The sequence below is a fragment of the Ciconia boyciana genome, chromosome 18 (genome assembly GCF_034638445.1).
Source record: "Ciconia boyciana chromosome 18, ASM3463844v1, whole genome shotgun sequence".
Taxonomy (NCBI): Eukaryota; Metazoa; Chordata; class Aves; order Ciconiiformes; family Ciconiidae; genus Ciconia; species Ciconia boyciana.
In genome coordinates, this window is record NC_132951.1 from 1,893,304 (window position 1) to 1,911,765 (window position 18,462).

The 18,462-nt window shown below is 39.4% G+C and overlaps 1 protein-coding gene across 5 annotated transcripts in view; it reads left to right on the forward strand.

The window, feature by feature from the left end:
• DENND1A (DENN domain containing 1A) overlaps nucleotides 1-18,462 on the forward strand; it is a 218,524-nt gene that overhangs the window by 193,896 nt on the left and 6,166 nt on the right. For 3 of the 5 annotated variants that reach the window (XR_012045633.1, XM_072882845.1, XM_072882843.1), the window contains exons 20-21: nucleotides 2,247-2,306; nucleotides 6,901-6,989. Coding sequence is in view for 4 of the 5 variants with exons in the window: in XM_072882845.1 (XP_072738946.1) it covers nucleotides 2,247-2,306; nucleotides 6,901-6,989 (149 nt within the window). In the remaining variant the exon portion in view is untranslated. The remainder of the gene's footprint in view (nucleotides 1-2,246; nucleotides 2,307-6,900; nucleotides 6,990-18,462) is intronic. The other 2 variants (XM_072882844.1, XM_072882846.1) reach the window with 2 other exon arrangements.

Below are 18,462 nucleotides of genomic sequence, written 5' to 3' on the forward strand. Positions count from 1 at the left end.
GAAGCTTCCTGAGCTCTAGTATGGTGTATGAAACAAAAAAAACACCTTCAGTGATATGAACTAATACTGAAGAAATTATAATACCAACATGTTAAGTAACACCTTGTAATTCTTATATCAGTAAAAACATATTTGTCCAGAATTAAAATAGTAATGGAAAATAAATAGTGCTGAAGACGCTGCTAGCCATGGCTTTAGGAAAATACTTAAATTTCCCACCTAAATAACCTACTTGAGAATTTTCTAATGTAGAAATGTTCACAATTTCTACGTAAGTAAAAGAGAATAAATAACAAAGGGAAGTATATATGCAGTAGGCATAAAAATTTTTGAAAAAATAAATGAATAATAATTGCATCTTGTTTTTCTGCATCATCAAATACTTTGCCTAAGTTGCTAGGTAGTAAGTGAATGTCTTTTAAGTAACTAGAAGAGTGCAAATCTCAGATTTTTCAGCTGTTCCATTATGCTTCTGAAACATAATGGAAAATAAGTATGCTATGTCACATAACAGAAGTTAAATATATTTTGAGAGTCTGCTCTCAGCCTGAGCAGATAAGACGGGAAGATACACAGCAGCATAACTCAACTTCTGTGACTGAATTGAGTAATATAAGGTATAGAAGAGAAACAGTTCAGTAGGGCTAATGGCAGCCACCTCAGCTCGCCACCCTGTCATTTCTCTCTTTGTTCTCTTTGTTTTCATACTTGCTTTCTTGGAAATACAGAGGGAAGCTATCACTTGGAATAATTCTGGCCTCAGCTCTCCATCCCAAGTGTCATTTCTTTTGTTTTCCTCACCCACCCCAAGAAGCTGAACCAAGTGCATGTGTGCAGTCTGGCACTCCTTCATTGGCAACACAAGTAAGGAGGAAAGAACCAACGGATGCACAAGTATAATGTAATGGGAAATTTGAAAGAAAGGTCTGAAGAGATGCACGAAGAGAATGAAAATGGTGTGAAAAAGGGTAGGCTGGAGTTGTACTGTTACACAGTGTGAGGGTAGTTGAGAGAGAATGTCTGTCAATCTAGAATAAAGACTATGCTAGTAAGACGTTAAGAGCTGCTGAGATATGAATCTGGAATCTTTTTTGGAAAGAAATACAGTAATCTGCGTAAGCTTTCTTTTTCTGTCTGAAGAAGCTGACTCCCACTGCCAGTTCCTATTCCTTCTCTGTACAGCTGATGGGTTTTTGTCTATGGAAGGCACCGTGGGCTGGGGGCAGTGATGCAGTCGTCATCATCTGGTCGAGCAGGCGTTCAGAGACATTCCCGTGTGCTCCTCACTGAGGGCTCTACTCCTCTCTTGAAGTGCTAATATGTGTACACAAGCTGCCACAGAAAGGACATTAACTTTAATCCTGTTCTCAGTATCAAAGTTGTACTTTAGCATGGTTTTATTTAGAATCTCAATTGTCAGTGGATTCCTTGTCTAACAGAGTATACCTTAAGATGCCATCTGTGTGAGGAGAGTCGTGCATGCTGGTCAAAAGCAACTGGATTGGAATAGCACTACTGCTGTTACAAAGCAATGAGTTGGCCAACTGCTAATTTAAAAAATCAGACAAAAATAGTCATCTTAATGCACTGTTCTGTCTTCATTAGAACTGTTGGTGATGGAGCTTTTAGTTCTCTTTACAATGACAGTACACGCTTTGCTCTAGGCAATGCATTTAAACCTTGATCCAGTACAGTATCTAAACATGTGCTCATCTTAAAGTGTATGAAAAGTTTAATTGACTTAGGGTTTTTTCCCATGCTCTTAAATGTCTCTGCTGGTTTGAGGCCTTTACCATAAGTTTTCACAAGCACTGTAATCACTCTTGAGATTTTAGTGAAAGCTTTTTTGAATATCCTGCTTTGCAGGATTCTTTCCATTTGTATAAATGTTGTCTAGAATACTTGGACCTAGAGGTCCAAGAATCCATCTTGAGCATCTTTGTTGTCTCAGTACATTTTGGATGATCTGGTCTGGAGTGCTGATCGTGCTACCTTTGGTTTAACATAAGTTGTGTTAAGCCTACGTCAACAGGCTGATATTTTCTATCAACCTTTCCTATTGTGGCACGTTGTAGGTCATGAGATTTGTCACTGTTTTGGGGGGAAAAAAAAATAATTGCATTTTGTGAGGTGAGTATGAAGTTAAGGTAAATCACATGTTGTCATCCACTCATACTGCTTTTGCCACAAAATCAGAGGTGTTTTCATGTAGGTGACTATTTAATTTAGTTTCCACTTTGATACAGCAGCAAAGACTCCGTCCGCCTCGGCCACCGCCTCCAAAGATACAGCGTGCATCTAGGCCCGTGAGTAGCTGGTAGCTTTGTTTCACTGCCACAGCTTAACCCTGCCTGAATTACGCTCTCAGTAGTATTACTAAACCTCAGTAGTTTGGATTGTCAAACTGCAAAAAAGCAATGTGTGAATTATGCTCCTAAACTCCCTTCTTCTCTGCTGCGGCACAGCCCTGGGACCTGCATTTATTCTGCTTTTCTTTGACGAGTTCTGCAGCTTTCAGTCAGTTCTGCAGGTAACTGATGCTGCTGTTGCAACATTTGTTTTTACTTTTGCAGTGATTTCTTAAACAAAAAGTCTTGCTAGGCTGGCATAAGTTTTTAGCCAGTGAGCTTTTGAAGACTTGCACTAAACTCAAATATGAAAGGAAGCAGAAGTCTGAAGAGAAAGTATTTATTCTCTGCAAGTTATGCTTTAAATTAATTTGGGACGCTTAACTTTTCTCCATGGAATAGATGAGTGAATACATATGAAGAAAGCGAAGTCTATATTTGGACAGTAGAACATTAGTACCACATTATGGATTATATACATTCATACTTTATGTTCATTTAAAATGCAAGCTGGGACTCTATGTAATTACATAGTATAAAAAATGTAGGCACAGCATGTTGGCCAGAGGAGAAGTGACTCTTCCATAGAACTACACAGAAATTATTCTCAGTGCAATACCTATACTGTATTCGGCAGGGATACCTTATCTCGGCAGTTTTTCATTCAAAACACTAACTGTAGGACAATTGTTATATTTTAACTATGCCAGATGGCTTTAAAACTGGAGACTGTGCTGGATCTGCACCAGTGTGGGTGGGTTTTTTTGTTTGTGGGTTTTTTTGTTGGTTTGTTGGGTTTTTTTTAGTACAGGAAAGTGGTGTCAGTATAGAAGGGGTTTTGTTTTTTGCAACAGCCTTGGAAGATACTTATTTCTATTCAGGACTTTTGCTTTATGAATATAATTCCCCCAAAAGGCAAATACATCTTACTTCTTGCTTCCTTATACATACATGTACGTGCATAAGAAAGAGAGAGATGCAAGTTTTCAAATCTAATCTTGCTAAAACTTGTTAATAATGTGTTTCGAATGAGCAGGCAACTGGTTAACAAGTGCACTTGGGTGTGTGTTAACTTTTGATCTTCGGTGCATGTTCCTATGTTATATTTCAATAGCATGTGTTTCTTTTCCTCCCTCTTTTTAACTCTGGGTGTTTAGCTTAACAAAGTCATTTTAATGGATTCCTGCTCTGAAGATTTCTGTTTTCTGTGTTTAAAAGGTAGCACTGACTATTGCTTATATGTGTTCTCTTAAACGTAATCGATATGAGAGACCCTCCCAGATACATTATGCTAGGAACAAACTTTCCATGGTACCGTGGGGTTCCCACAGTGCTTCGTAGCCCTCTTGTTTTGTGTTTGGCAGGTGTATGAGGGCACAGTGCGATTTCCTCTGTACAAAAGTTGCTAAAGAGTATTGTTCAGATTGAGTAATTGATTACATCAAAGTCTTGCTAGGATTGTTTAATCTCCCAGCTGTAGTGCATTAATAGTCCTCACTATAATGTGTTTGTGTCAACTGTCTTTGCTCCCAATGTGATTGATAAAAGGTTGGAAATGTAATAATAAAAGCTCCTGTTGCATTCATCTAGCTGTGTCAATAAGTGGAACAGAAATGCTTCATTCATCAAGAGGAAATTCAAGATAAATGTAAATGATTATAATCACTCCCAAAAATATGCTTCTACCAAATATACATAAATTTGTTGTTGTTCAGAACTGTTATTTGGCTTTTAATAGTTGAAACACATTTTTGTGTGTGTAAATAATACTTTGTGCAGGCTGCTTTTTCCCTCTCTTAGTCTTGGCATGTATTACAGAGGTGGGTATTGGCAAGTAATTTATCCTAGCTTTTTACAGCAAGCACTGAATGAGACCAGGTCCCTCTGCTCTTCCAACCAAGCCCACATAATACCAGAATTCCTGAGAAATACTGTTTTCAGGATATATCTGTTAGGAGGAATCCATGGGCACTAGTCCTTGCAATATGGGTCATTACTAATAATAAAAACAAAAGCACAGACCAAAGAAAGGTTAAGGAAGCAGAACAGATACATTCTTTACATTCTGCTGTTTTGGAAATGAGTTGTGGTGGTATTATGAAAGAGAGAGGGTTGTTGCTTATAATTAATAGAGATCTGTTTGGATTAATAGTGGCTGTTTGGAAACTTCATTCCATTAGAAAAAGTTAAAATATAATAATTATGCATAAAGTTGATGGGGACAGTAATAAGCACATTTAACCCTTCTGTACTTGATGTTTACCCTTATTCTTTTGGCTGTGTGCTCATGTAATTGGATTTCTTTCATACTTTTGCATTTGATAAGCATTTAACCTTGCCTATTTGGCTACATGAGGCTCAAAATCCAGCAAGGAATTGGCTTGATTCCTGGCTTTTCCCTGCAGTCCCCCATGAACAATGCTCTAAATCCTACTTAGCATGTCACCCTGCATTTTACTGGGCTGGTGGCCCCCTGGAGCCATCCAAAACTCTCATCTCTCTCCCTCATCACCATCACTCCCCCAGGGTACCACCCAAAAGGTGAAAGTGTTCACAGCATGACGACAAGCCAGCTTTACACATCATCTTCCAGCTCAGATTTAATTAAACAAGTTTCTTTCTTCCTCTCTTTTTCTCTTTCTCGTTCTCTTCTCCCCCCAGTTCCTCTTGCTTCTCTCCCCCCTCTCTTGCACGCTCTCTCTCTCTCTCTCTCTCTCTGTTTTATCAACCCTAATGAAGCAGTATTCTTCATCGATCCTGCTGATTGCCAGCCCATTCCTTTTGTTTGTTGGCACCGAGCCATTCAGCCGCACTCTGACAGCTCAGCTCGTCTAATTAGCTCTGTTGTTCTTTTCCCCATGTTTCACCACGTTGCAAGTTCAGTTGAAGTTGCCACAAACTTAATCCTTCCATTCCTGCCATAAATTCACGTTCTTAAGCCGTCTTTATTGTAGAGAGGAGCAGCCTTGTGTGGGGACTGATCTTCAAGACCTTAACACCTGACCTTTTTATAAGCCCTTTTTCCCAAGAAATAGTGGCAATACATCTCTGGATTTCTTCATCGTATCTGCTGTACGCCATTTCCTTTGAAATGAAAATTCAATACAATAATCCTGCTACTACCTTCTGCATACTGTTGTGTGGTGCAGAAACACTACACACAGTTCAGTGGCTTTTTCCTGGCAAGAAAATTTGAGGTTTATGTGCCTGGGGGGAAAAAAAAAAAGCCCAGAAACACCCCACCCCCCAACAAATAATAATAAAAACCAACAACAACAACAAAAAAACCCAAACCACCAACAACAAAAACTTGCAGAGGTGGGAGGCAATATCATTGCAAACAAATTCATTAGTCACCCAAAGAGCGCTTAGGTTGTAGGCCTTTAACAGCTTCCTTTGTCTTGTGGCTGTTAAGGAGCACAAGCTCAGGGAGGTCAATTTGAGTTGTATTCCTAATTTTATTTGAGGGCTTTGGGGATTTCTGTTGAAACTAGCATTCAGCTAAGCCAACAAATCAGACTCCATTTCAGGTAAGGTAGTACTTTCTTAATAAAAAATGGAAAGCTTGTTTGTACAGCCTGACCCTGATGCTGCAAATGTTCCTTCCCACGTTTGACTCAAAGGGATAAGTTCATCAACAGGATTACTCACTAGTATAGGTAGGCACACGCATAAACTTTGCCTATATAGTGATCACATGTGCTTATTCCTTTCCGTGAAGTAAAGCTTGTTTGCTTGTGGAGTTAATGCAAATAGATTAAGCTTGACTTCTGAACATTAGAAGGTGATGGCTATGTTATTTAAGATTGGATTGGCAGCAACATCATCTTCCACAGAAAAGCTCTGGATTTTATTACAGACAACAAAAGATACACTAACGTAACATTCGGGGTGATAATGATAATATGTCTGGCAAGGGTTTCTGTTCAGCTGCTGAAAGGAAGCAAATTTTGAATGAAGAATGAGCTATGTTTTTCATGTTATAACATTTATTCCAAGTACAAATTTTTCAGTGCTCCCTTACACAGAAGTCTTCACTTGAGAAGCTGGGTTCCTATGAACAAGTGGACAAAATGATCATGATGTCAGAGCTGAACTCCACTTCTCAATATAATGTACAGCAACACACAGGATTTTCCAATTTTCCTCTATCAACTAACTGTACATGGGGAAGCTCACATTTAGGGAATCTTTTATCAGAAATTTAGCCTGTACCAAACGGGACAGTGGAACAAATTTTCGTTGCTTTGCTAATAGCTAACAGTCAGTGACAAGCATATATGTTTCATTTGCTATTCAAAACATGTGGGGTTTTTTGTCCTTAAACAAGTTGTGGGTCCCTGTAGTTCATATTCATACTTTATATTCGTTTGTATATCTATATTCATTTGTAACATTGTTGTGGCACAAAAGATAAAGTAGTTTAAAAACACTTCTGAATGGAAGATACCTTTAAGATAACGGTGGTTATACATATTTTGTTTTTTATGTCTGTTGTTTGATCAACTTGAAGTATTTGATGAAATGTCTTCTGTGTGCATGTGTGTAATAGGTTCGCCCGCCAAGACCTCATGTTGTTAAGAGACCCAAGAGTAATATTGCTGTGGAAGGACGAAGGACTTCAGTTTCTAGTCCAGAACAGTAAGTACTTTCCTACTCTGCTTCTCTCTGGTTGCATCAACAACCAGTGCATTCAGAACTGGAACTAGCCAAAGGAGAAATTTAAAAATACTATAGATCAAAGTAATTTTTTAACTAACAAAATTTTGTTTTTAATTTGTGGAACATTTTAGAGAAAGTGTGAAAAAGCAAGAAACCAAAGTTTACTTATTGGAAAATTCTGGTTTGCGAAGTTAGACAATCTGATCAGCCTGTTTAGTGAAAGTTTTCAGGTTTTGGAGGTTTGTTCCTTTCTTTGTTGTTTTGTTTTGAACTATGCTTTAAATGAAATTGTCGGCCATGCCCCTGCAAATCCACTGTTCTTGCCAGGCTTCACCTGGAAGATATAGAATTGTTTGGCTTATAGTGATGGCAGTAAGGTTGTGTCTCATGCTTGTTAGAGTCCCATTAACAGAAGGTCTGGAATGAGCTCTATAGTGAAGGCTTGTAGAGCTTAACTGTCTTGTATAGTACTAGCAAATTTATCATCTCTTTAGATTTGACTATGAAGTAAACAGGGGTAATGTTCCAAATAAGTTGTACTGCTGTAGCTTACTGCTAGTGCATAAAATGTGTTGGTTTCCAAATTCTCTCTTGTTCATATGAACAGTATATTCTGTTACCTTGGAGAGGTTTTTTCAGATAGTTTCATGAATGTCACGTATTAAAGTACTTTTTACAAAGAAGACAATACTGTGTATTGTTGCAGATGTCCTTAACATGTTGCCGTAGTTGAGTTAAACAATAGGCCATCAAGTGAAAACCTAAAAAGAGAATGGATATATTGAACCTTACCAACATAGCCCAAAAGACACTATTGTGTGTGTCACAAATATACATGTAGGCTGCATCAATATGCATTTTGGATTTAAAATTATTTGGATTCTTCGGAGTGTAGCTACTTCAACTGTTCAGAAGTACAAAAGATTCAACAGCACTAAGTTGTGTTTGGATCCAGAGGCTGGTATTAGCTGCACTTCTTAAGGGTCGGAATAAGCAGGTTGCCTCCTCTCCGTTCAGAATTTGGGAATCTTCAGAACTGTGCATTTTGCCTGGGGCGGTTGATCTTAGAAGAAGATGTTGTGAAAATTGTGGCTAGAGCAGGGACAGACCTGCTTGGCACTCCAGAGGAAACAACTGAGCAGTGAGGTACGAACAGCAGGCAACAGAGCCAGTGTACATTTTCCAAGTCATGTGGCAAGATTAGACTGGTATTCTCTACGTGTGAAGCATCTCTGATGCTGTCCTGGAACAGTGAGTGGAGTAGCATTTTCCAAATGTCCAGTGTTGTGGGCAACGCAGCCTTAGCGTGGGAAGTCACACTAGAACTGCTCACAGACTACAAGCAAAAGACTCAGGGGCTGCAAGATGGTTGCACTGATCTAATCTGTCACAGAGATTTCCTTGTAATTCATCTCTACCTGCAGCACAAAGTAATTGCTTGTATCATAGCCACTTCGCATTATTTGTGCATGTCCCAGCCTGTGGTGGCTTTGTTGTCAGTAAAGTGAAATGCTTTAGCTGATGCCCCAGGTTACAGGATATTTGCTCTATCTGAAGATACTAAAATCCCATAAAAAGAAGAATGGTTGGTTTCTTTAAACACACCCTTTTCCCACATGTGTACCAGTTCCCTGTCACCGCTGTTTGAGGGAAAAAGCGATGGAGGTTGGGGCCCGCCCGCCCCCAAAGTTAAGTGCGTGGCTAGCTTTTTCCCAGCCATTCTAAGATGGGGAGATATTCTGGCTTTTAGCTAAAATGAATGGTCATTTTTAAATTCTATGGGATTCTTTATCCATTTTATAGTGTCATTTGGTTGCCCTCTTGTGGAGTAGATTGCAAGTCCTGCAAAAGGGCTTGTCCTGTTACAGGGTGGTAGCTGTCCCTGCACAAAGATTATAAGAATTTTTAAAATAAAAGTTCGTTCTTAATATTTAATATGATGACTCACTGCATGTAGGTGAAGGATAATTGAGTCAATTTAACCATTATGTGTGTTTCATATGAAGGATTATGCAAATTTGGATTCAAAAGCTGCTTGACATTCCGGTGTGGCTTACTGCTAACATGTATTTTCAATTCCTGCCAGTATCAGAATAGAAATAAATGTAAACATGAATGATAAACATAATATTTATACTAATGATAGTAATATATCAAATTGCAATTATTATTTTACTTGGTTTTAATTTATTGCTGTTAGTTTTAGTGAGTCTTTATAACTCAGCTGCTTTCGCAGAGTAAACTACAAAAATTTTTTTGTGAAAACGACTACAATAATCTACAGAAGATAATGGAGATGTTTTGTGGCTGTAAACTGACTTTTCTTCATGAGCATTTTACTGATAGATTTTTCCATCTTTTAAATGTGGAAGAAAAGCAGGTAATGTTGCTAATACCACTGAAGCTTGCTATATGGTACCAGTTGTGGTCTCTTCCTGATGTTTCACAGCTTCGATATTTTATCCAGTTCAAATGCAGTGTCACAGCAGGAACTGATGTATTTTCCTTCTTTCCTGTTGTCAGCTTCAGGTGGCAAAACAAACTTTGACATAACTACTTCCAGACAGTTAATTGTAGAATATTGCACTCAACCAGATCTCCTGTAAGTTGTCTGGTTAGAGTGTTTTAATAAAAACAAGTTGGGGCCGGGGGGGAGACGGGACACACGACACAATGATGACATTGACACTACAATTGTGATTTCCGAAGTGGAGGAAATGTCTAACCTTGTACTTAACTAAAGCTCAAATAAATGTCTGTCTTACCTAAGAAATAACTTGAGGTGAATGCCTTTGAAATAGGTAGTGACTCAGTAATCCTGACCTTTTTCCTTATTATTTATCTCAAAATGACATTTTGAATAAAGGAAAAATATTTTTTAAATAGTAATTAAAGATAGGGTATTTTCACGACATTTTTCACAAACTTTCTTTTTGCTGTCCCAGTAAGAAATAATCTTCCTATGTTGTTCTGAAATGAAAACATAAAGCCAGGTGTTGTCTCTTTAAAAAATTTGCATTGTTTTCTCTCTCTTGAATAATACTAAAAGGAATGAAAACACCACGATATATATTTTCACTCGTGTTACTTGGTAGCATTGGAGTACCCTTATTGCAGATCAGTGGAGGTTCCATGAAAGCAGCAGCAGTGCTGAGAGGGTGCTTTTCTTAAAGTAAACTTAACCAAAATACTTAGCTTAATTGCACTGGTTCCGAAACTAATTATTAGCCAGTTACTTTCAGGTGCTCACGTGTGGGCTATGTTTGTGAGGAGGAGGAGCTTCTGGTCAATGAGAAGTTTCTTTCTGTATTTAAAACTAACACTAACTTTTTGGTCTGGAATGATAACGTGACATGTTCAGAGACGTTTCCCAGGATATCTGACTCAGTAGCTCAGACTGTGACTTTTGCATCCTCCTTCCAGCTGGCGCAGACAGGATCCTCAGGGCAGTGTGCCACTGCCCACGCCACCAGCCTGACGCCCGGTGAGCTCGTTTCACAGGGCAGCCTCTTTTCCATTTGTAATGTTGCATGTCACCTCTGGAAAGCAAACTCTTAGGTAGGCATCCTTTCAGTCGTTACCCTTATTAATGCGTTTCTTATGATACTAGGAGATTTGTACCTTCGGTTACATGAGTTAATTTTTTTAATGTGTATAAAAGAAAAACACTGTTTTGGGGGTATATGTGCTCATTTTCTAATCAGTCTTCAGTTAAAACACAGGAGGGTGGGAGCAGTGACTTCAAAGAACACCCAAGGTTATTACTAATGTCTGTTGTTAAACCATTGTCTTTAGAAGAGCTGGTGGAAGAACTATTGTTTCCCCCATCAAAATTTTTGGTGAATTTTTTTCTATTTCAATAGAAAGTTTATTTTTTTACAATTTTATCAATAATTCAAGGTTTGTAATGTTTATGATTCTTAAAAATTTGTAATTAAATCTAAAATGTATGATTTTTTAAAACACTTTTTTAGTTATAAGGTAACAGGAAGAATTTGTAGATGAGAGCTCAGAAAATGCTGGATTAGCACCTGGGGCAATCCTAGACACGTGGGACATGCCTCCTTAAACACAAATTAGTTGTTCACAGAAATAAGATGTTGCATTTTTAACAGGCAGTTTTTTGAGAGTTCTCTTTTACACCACAGCAAGATTTCCTATTAAATGTAGAATAGGCTTCCAAAGTGCTCTAGGATCTGTCTTCTGTAAGTACCGACTAGCTGGCTTCCAGGGCATGCAGAGTGGGAGGAAATTAAAATAGGAAATCAGAGGGTCAGGCTCACAATTAACAGCATGTCAAAAGGCTCTTGGGCTGGCTAAACCTGTGTCAGTGCTGCAGCAGTTCATTACAGCTTTCCAGAAGTCGTGTAGGACTTAGTAGAGAAGCTAATGGCTTTCCCTTATATCGTATGAATGGAAATAGGCTGCAGTACAATAGTGGGTTATTACACTGAATTTAGTATGAAGTCAGCATGATGGCTGTGTTAAATGATACAGGCTCATAAAGCACATTAAATTCCAGTTGTTGTAACCAGGCTCTCAGAGCTCCACCACACAGCATTTGTGTATGGTGAAGGTTTTCCATGGCATCACTGCAAGCATGGATCTCTGCTTAGGAAGAAAGCTAAGCCAGCAAGTACCTATTTGAACAAGGATGGCTGGAATCAGAAAGAAAATACCGCAGGCTGCAGCAGACAAGACTTGCTGCGTGCGCTTTGGTCCCTCTGCCTTGGGAAAACTGGTGTCAAGGAAGCTAGATACGATGCAGGTGGTGCCAAGAAAGCAGATGCCCAGCAAAGGGACAGCAAATGGGAAAGGAACGTACGGAGAGCAGTCGGGTTTTGTTGCAGGCCTTGCCAAACAAGAACCGTAGCACAAGGCAGGCAGGGCTGCCCTTTGGGAGCCCTGGTTTTCCTGGCTCTCCCACCTCTCTGGTATGATGGTTTACAAGAAACTTTAATTTTGGGGCCCATTTGTGCTGTCTGCTTTGGGGTGAACCTACTGAATGTATGCAGCTTGCCTTGGTAAAGAGAGACGATATCTGCAGGGGAGATTGGTGAATAGATCCTTAGTACTGAGGTATAGGACAAAAATGTGAAATGACTTTGTAGAATCTTGCATCTAGATCTGTCAGAGCAGGCAGAGGTGTCATCCAGCTTGTTCCCACTTTAAATTCCCTGCTAATATTTCCAACTCTCTAGAAAATTTGTAAAAAGTTCATAAAAACTATAAAACAGTTAGTTACCTGCCTTTACTGGGTGTAGTGATCATGAGCTGTTGTTTTTGTTACCTGGTTGGATGACTTGTGATACGAATTTTTTTGTTGTTTTAATTTAACATATCCTTTATGCTAATGTTTTTGTTTTTCTGGGAATATTATGCTCCTATGAACGTTCACAGTATACAAAGTAACACTTTAAAAATCAAATAGATATTTTAGTACTTTTGTTAGCTCACACTCGGGTGTAGTGAGTATTCAGAATATGCAGGAAGGAATTCCAGTGATAGGTCTGTGCTTTGTTCACACTGAATAGTTACTGGGTAATCCCCTCAGTCCCAAGTCTCCTATTTCATACTGGCAAGAAAAAGCCCATGCATCCAAATCCCTCATTCTCTTCATTTTACTGTCTATGAGGGACAAATTCCTTAATTCCCTAGAGCTGCTGTGTAGCTATTCTTTTAAAAAAATATTTTAAAAAATCCTCCCTCAAATTTGGGAAGCCTTTTTTAGGAGAAAAATGACAAGAAGTCCATGCTACCCCTTTGTACCATAATCTCTCTAATCAGGAAAAAGCAACACAGTTAGTAAAATACACAAATTTAATTTTCTCATAACTAAAATATCTTTTAAAATTATTACAGAATTCTCCTTATTAATTCCCACATCCTGTACTCACATTTTCTGTATGTATTTTTTCTATCTCAAGTACATTTAGGTGTCAATTAAATTTGAAATATCTACATTTGTCAGCATTTCATTTTTGGCCAGTGTGATGTGCTGCTGATTTGTCCATGCATCCTGACACATGAAAAAAGCTCCTGAGATGCAGATCTTCCTCATTAAAAAAGAAACCCATACTATCATAATGGTGCGTAGAGCCATGGAGCGCATCCCCAGCTTTATTGCACTGTGTTTCTGACATGATATTTAAAAAGGAACAGCCACGGCTGTCAGTACTGTCATATGCTAGTGCTAACCGAAGACATGTTAAACTAAACATTAGAAAGAGATCAGCAAGTCATCTGCATGGTAACTCAGCTAAGAGATTAGGTAGGCAGGAGCTGGTGCAGTCATGTGGAGATGATGAGGGTTGTAGCTGTGACGGACACATCCTTTTTTCCCTCTAAGACTGCAGCAGTGCCTGCCTTGTAGCCGGGCTTGCTGTGACCTGCCTTTTCAGAGACAGCTCTTTGTGTATGAAATTCTAGCAAGTGGTGGGTGGCAGACTGCAGGAGAGTTGCCGAATTGGGTTAATGAGGGAATAGGCACTTTTTTTGGATTCTACTGCCTCAAGCTAATAAAAAATTTAAACTTGGACAATTTTAGATTGTTCATCCCTTATCTTGGACCAAAATCTCTTACAGAGCACACCGACAGTGAAACTTAAGTGCTTTCTTTTTTCTAATTATGAGATCCCACGTTCATTTAAGGAGTCTTGCGACAGCAACAAAACCGGTACATATTAACTTGCTGTATATTTAATCTTCTTTGCACTGAGCTGCACTGAAGTGCAATTGATGATCTAGCCAACAAGATCCTAACTTCTTCATCGTTTGTTCCCAGTTTATTTAATATGTGCACACAGACACAATGCAGTTGAATTTAGCGTAGTCTGAAGGCAAACAAAGGGTATCAGAGGCAGTGCTTCAAGGGCAACTGCACCAGTACATTTGTTATATGCAGTTACCAAACAGTTAGTGTATCGGCAAGATATGTGGAGATTCAATATCACTCTTGATTTCTGGAAATAATTTTAGATTTTCTGGAATCATGTTAAATGGTAATTTACTTTCCTAAGACAAAAAGACATGTTTTTATAAGTTCAAAAAATAAATATTTTTAAAGTATCTTTGATTTCTGATTTATTTTTGGTGGAGCCTTTTGTTAATGTAAATTAAAATTTTTGGATAATAGTCACTTTCTTAAAAAGGGGGGGGGGAGAAGGTTAAAAAAAATGTTATAGCAAATTTTTCCTAATGCAGTGGCACCACCTCACTTTCCCTGGATGCCTATTATAGCAGAAGAGAGGAGCAGAACAGCTATGCAAGAGCTTTAATTGGAGTACCACAGACTATGATTTAACACTATCAGCTGCATCCACTGCCACCACTATTTTAGACTTTTTATTAATTAGCTCTGACCTGATTGTGAATAAACATTTATTCACAGTGGCAGCTTGGGCCCTCTTGAGCTGTCGGTTGCAGTGTCCAACTTCTCTTTTTCTGACCTAATCTTTTAGACTGATTTCATAACTTTATTATATAGTTATTTAGTGATTGAGACAAAAGAACTAAAAGAGTGAAGGCTGATTACGAGTTCGAGTGCCACTAGAGGTAGTTTGTTAGTATGTCTGTACTATAAAGGCAACAAATCAAATCCTTTCTGTCCGTGGTTTTGGTCCTGTTCTGGTTGCAGCGTATCCTTGTCTTATCTAGAACGTCCATAGCGGTGTGATACATTTGCATTGCTCTACGATGTCTACAGGATCGGGACCTATCCTTGGTTTCACATGATAAGCCTGATCCTGCTTACGCTGAAGTAACAAATTTTATACTGGACCTCAGTAGTAGCAAAATTAGGCTCCCATCTCAGTTGTGTATTGCTTTGTGTCATTCTCGATGGATGTTTTGATTCACTACAGTAACTAGGATAATATCAGTGATATGTGGGTGACAAAATGAAGGTGTTTGGGAAGAGGCCTCATTCGGACGGCTAGAAACAATGTTTGCTTTTATGATCCTAGTGATTTCTTTTCCATTGTTCTAGTGATGTGGGAAGAAAGGAGAGACCTGTAAATGATGCTCTCTAGCAACATCTATCTATCAGTGTTCATCAGCCTGTTGTTCAGTCCATAGGACCTATAAAGGTGGTTTATAATGCTGTTGAAAAGAGGTTTTCTTGTTTGGTTTTTTTTTTTTTCATTTCCACTCATGCACACTTAGATATGCCAGAACACATCTGAAATGGGGAGAATAAATAAGAAAAAATAAATAACTGTTAAAAATTGAGTATATGTTTTATTACAAGCGCATATAGTTTTGGTGACTCTACACAATGTTGTCCTTGAGTTTTAGTAGACTGAAAAGCACTGGGCTATGGTACTGGTAAATCTTGTATGTGCTTTTACTGCTTTCAGTTACTTGTGAAGCATTTGTTGTAATATTTAATTTGTAAGAATATATTTTCTATAAGCTCTTTTGCCATCCAGAGCTTAGTGTTTCAGAGGGGAATGAACAGTGGCCCTTGCTTCATACTTTACTGAAGATCAGGATATTTTAGCATTACAAATGAGGCAATATTTGCTATTAATTTCTTCATGCTCTTCAACCTCTTTGTTCCAGTGTATTCCTGCTTAAGTACCCTGCCCCTGTACTCTCTCCTCTTCTACTAAAGCTGATAGTGCATTTAATTGTTTAAAGCAGTGATAGCCACTGCGGAATTTGCTCCAGTGGAAGCAGTGAATATTTGAAGCTTCTGCTTTATGCAGAAAAGAGTGATTTACTGGGGGTTTGGTTAAAATGAAGTGAAGCAACTGATAGCTACAATAAATAATAGAAAAAAATTCATAAATTCAGCAAGCTTTAAATATTTTTCTTTTATCCCCCAACCACTGTATGTTTACCCAGACCTATACAGGCATGCACAGTTAGTTTTACATTTGCTAAAAATTTAGCCATTGTCTTAATTGGGTACAAGAGCAAATGCTGGAGATCTGACCTCTGTGTATAAAATACAGATGCCTAGTATGTTCTTGTCAAAAGTCTGGCGAAATGTTTTTGGTGGTGGTTGGGTTTCTTTGGTTTTGGGGGTGGGTTTTTTGGTTTTGTTTTTTAATTACAGCTAAAGTGTGTTTCCAGATGCACTTCTGATTTTAAGAAGTTTTCATCTGAAAGGATTTTTGTTCCAGACCACTGCTAACGAATTCATAGATTGATAGTTACCGTCCTGTGATGCAGGAGAAATTAGCCTGAGAACCTTTTCTGCTGGACTTTGGAAGTAGTTAACCATTGAGGAAAGAAACCTATACACCTTACTTGACAAACTGCATTTCATATAAATCCTTGGACAGTTTGCTTTTATTCTAGTGTGAAGCAATTTCAGATCTCAAAAATAGATACAACTAGGAATTGTTACCCTCAAGTCAGCTCCTCTCATAGTTCAGACTAATGTCAGTCTAAATATCTATAAAGCAGAGAGGTAGATCTAATATTTGTTTGCTTGTAGTCAGAGATCAGAGAATCTGAGGAGCAAAGATGTATTTCTAAATAACAAAAAGATGCCTAACTCTCTAGTAGTGGGGGAAAGGTGGGTTTCTGTATTGGCTTCTTTTGCCATATGGGCATGCCTGCAGGTCTTAGTACCCTTCCCGACGAGATGGCACCCTAGGCATTTTTAGAAGAGTTGGATTTTCTGCCTGAAAAGTAGAGCTCAACATTTACCTGCAGAGCTCTTTGCGGTGGCAGTCAGGCACGTTCAGAAATGATGTAGAGCCGACGAATCACTTGGTTTCTCTCTCCTCTGGAGCTTTGAATGTGACAACTTGATAACTTCCTTTTCTCTTCCTGTTTCCCTCAGCCTTGTAAAGCCTATGCGACACTATACAGTCTTCCTCTCTGAGGACTCTTCTGATGATGAATTTCAGCAGGAAGAGGATCCTGTCTCTGGCTTCTCTGAAAACTTTTTCTTCTCTGCTCCTTTTGAATGGTCTATCCTTTATTCTTTCATTGTATTAATTCAGACTTCGAACAATGGTTTTTGCATTGCTCAGGGTGCCTGCTCCTATACTTGGAATTGTGGAAATGCTCCTGCAGTCTGTACGGCGCTTGATGAATGTTCAGCATTTCTCCTGCTTGTTTGTTTTGGTACTTAGCGGCATGCAAAAGCATACTCCTGCATGAAACACTATGCAGCAATGCACAGCTTATGGCTTGACATCAACTTGAGCTCTGTGGGATGTAACCCTTCCACTTGCCCTTTGTTCCAATGTGCTGCTTGTGTTCCTGTCCAAACCTTCTGCCATTCTTCCCTGTGCGGTGCTAGCTGTGCTTTTTGGATTGTCCTGTGAGCCTTATTTCAGTGCAGTTACCGGCTTTTTCTAGTTTCACTTGCTTGATCCCAGCCTCTCTGTTCTGTCAGTGACTATGGGGAGTCGCCATGCAGATGTCCTCCAAGGGTTCCGAGTACAATCTGACCTAAAATTATACAAGAAACAGGAAGCGGTTTGTTGGGTTTACTCGCTTTGTTCTTTGCATCCAACTTTTTAACTTGTAAATTGTTGTAAATTCCCAAACCTCTGTAACTTACTCTTGCCTAGTTTTGAAACACGGTGCTGAGCAGCTTGGCCATGTTGCAACTACCAGCCTGCAAGAACTGTACATGTAAGCACTGGCTGCAGGATTCTGCCACCTGCCCAAGGTACCCGTGTTCAAGGAACGAGTGGTGCCTGCCAGCTCCTGTTTACCTGGCCAGTCTTCCCAGGGGCCCGAGTCTATCTTTCTGAGACGAGAGTAACACTGTCACGTGGAGGGTGCACGCTGATTCAGCTGTGCTAAAGACCTCTTACTGCGTGTTGGAACATGCCAACCCCGGAGGGCAGTCTTGAGCTAAGGCCTCACTCAGAGGAGTCACCCAGAGGAGTTGTTCTTTCCCAACCTCGCCTGCTTGAGGATTTCTATGGGAAGAAATGAGATAAATTGCACAGAATCACACTCATTCTTCTAACGAATGCAGTTACTGGCTTGACCGGAACCTGTAGGAAGAGGTGCCAGGGCACGGTGAGCTGCTGCTTCAGAAATCTGCATGATGCCAGATCTGGGCAGTTTGGGTGCTGGGAGGTGGATGCCTGGTCACATCTGAGCAACTGGAGCCTGCCGGATGCAGTTGTGTTAGCCTAGGCTGGAGAAAGAGGCTGCCAGTTTGCTAGTGGAGTCTCCAGTTGCTAAAATGCGTTGCGTGATGCAGAAGGCAGGTTCAGAGACTGACTGGGAAGGGCCGTGACTGCAGGCAGTTGGGCATGGGGAGACACTTCAGGAGCAAAGGGCCAGACAAATATTCCCACACTCTTGTGTTTGGGGTGGAGGAGGCCAGGCCACTAAAATGGTTTGTTTGCAGAATATTCCTCAGGGTTTTTTCTGCAGTGGGATCTAATGCTTGGCAGATGAGCACATATTATGTGAGAGATGAAAGATACGACCGAGATTTGCAAGATCACCCTCTTCCTAAGGACATATA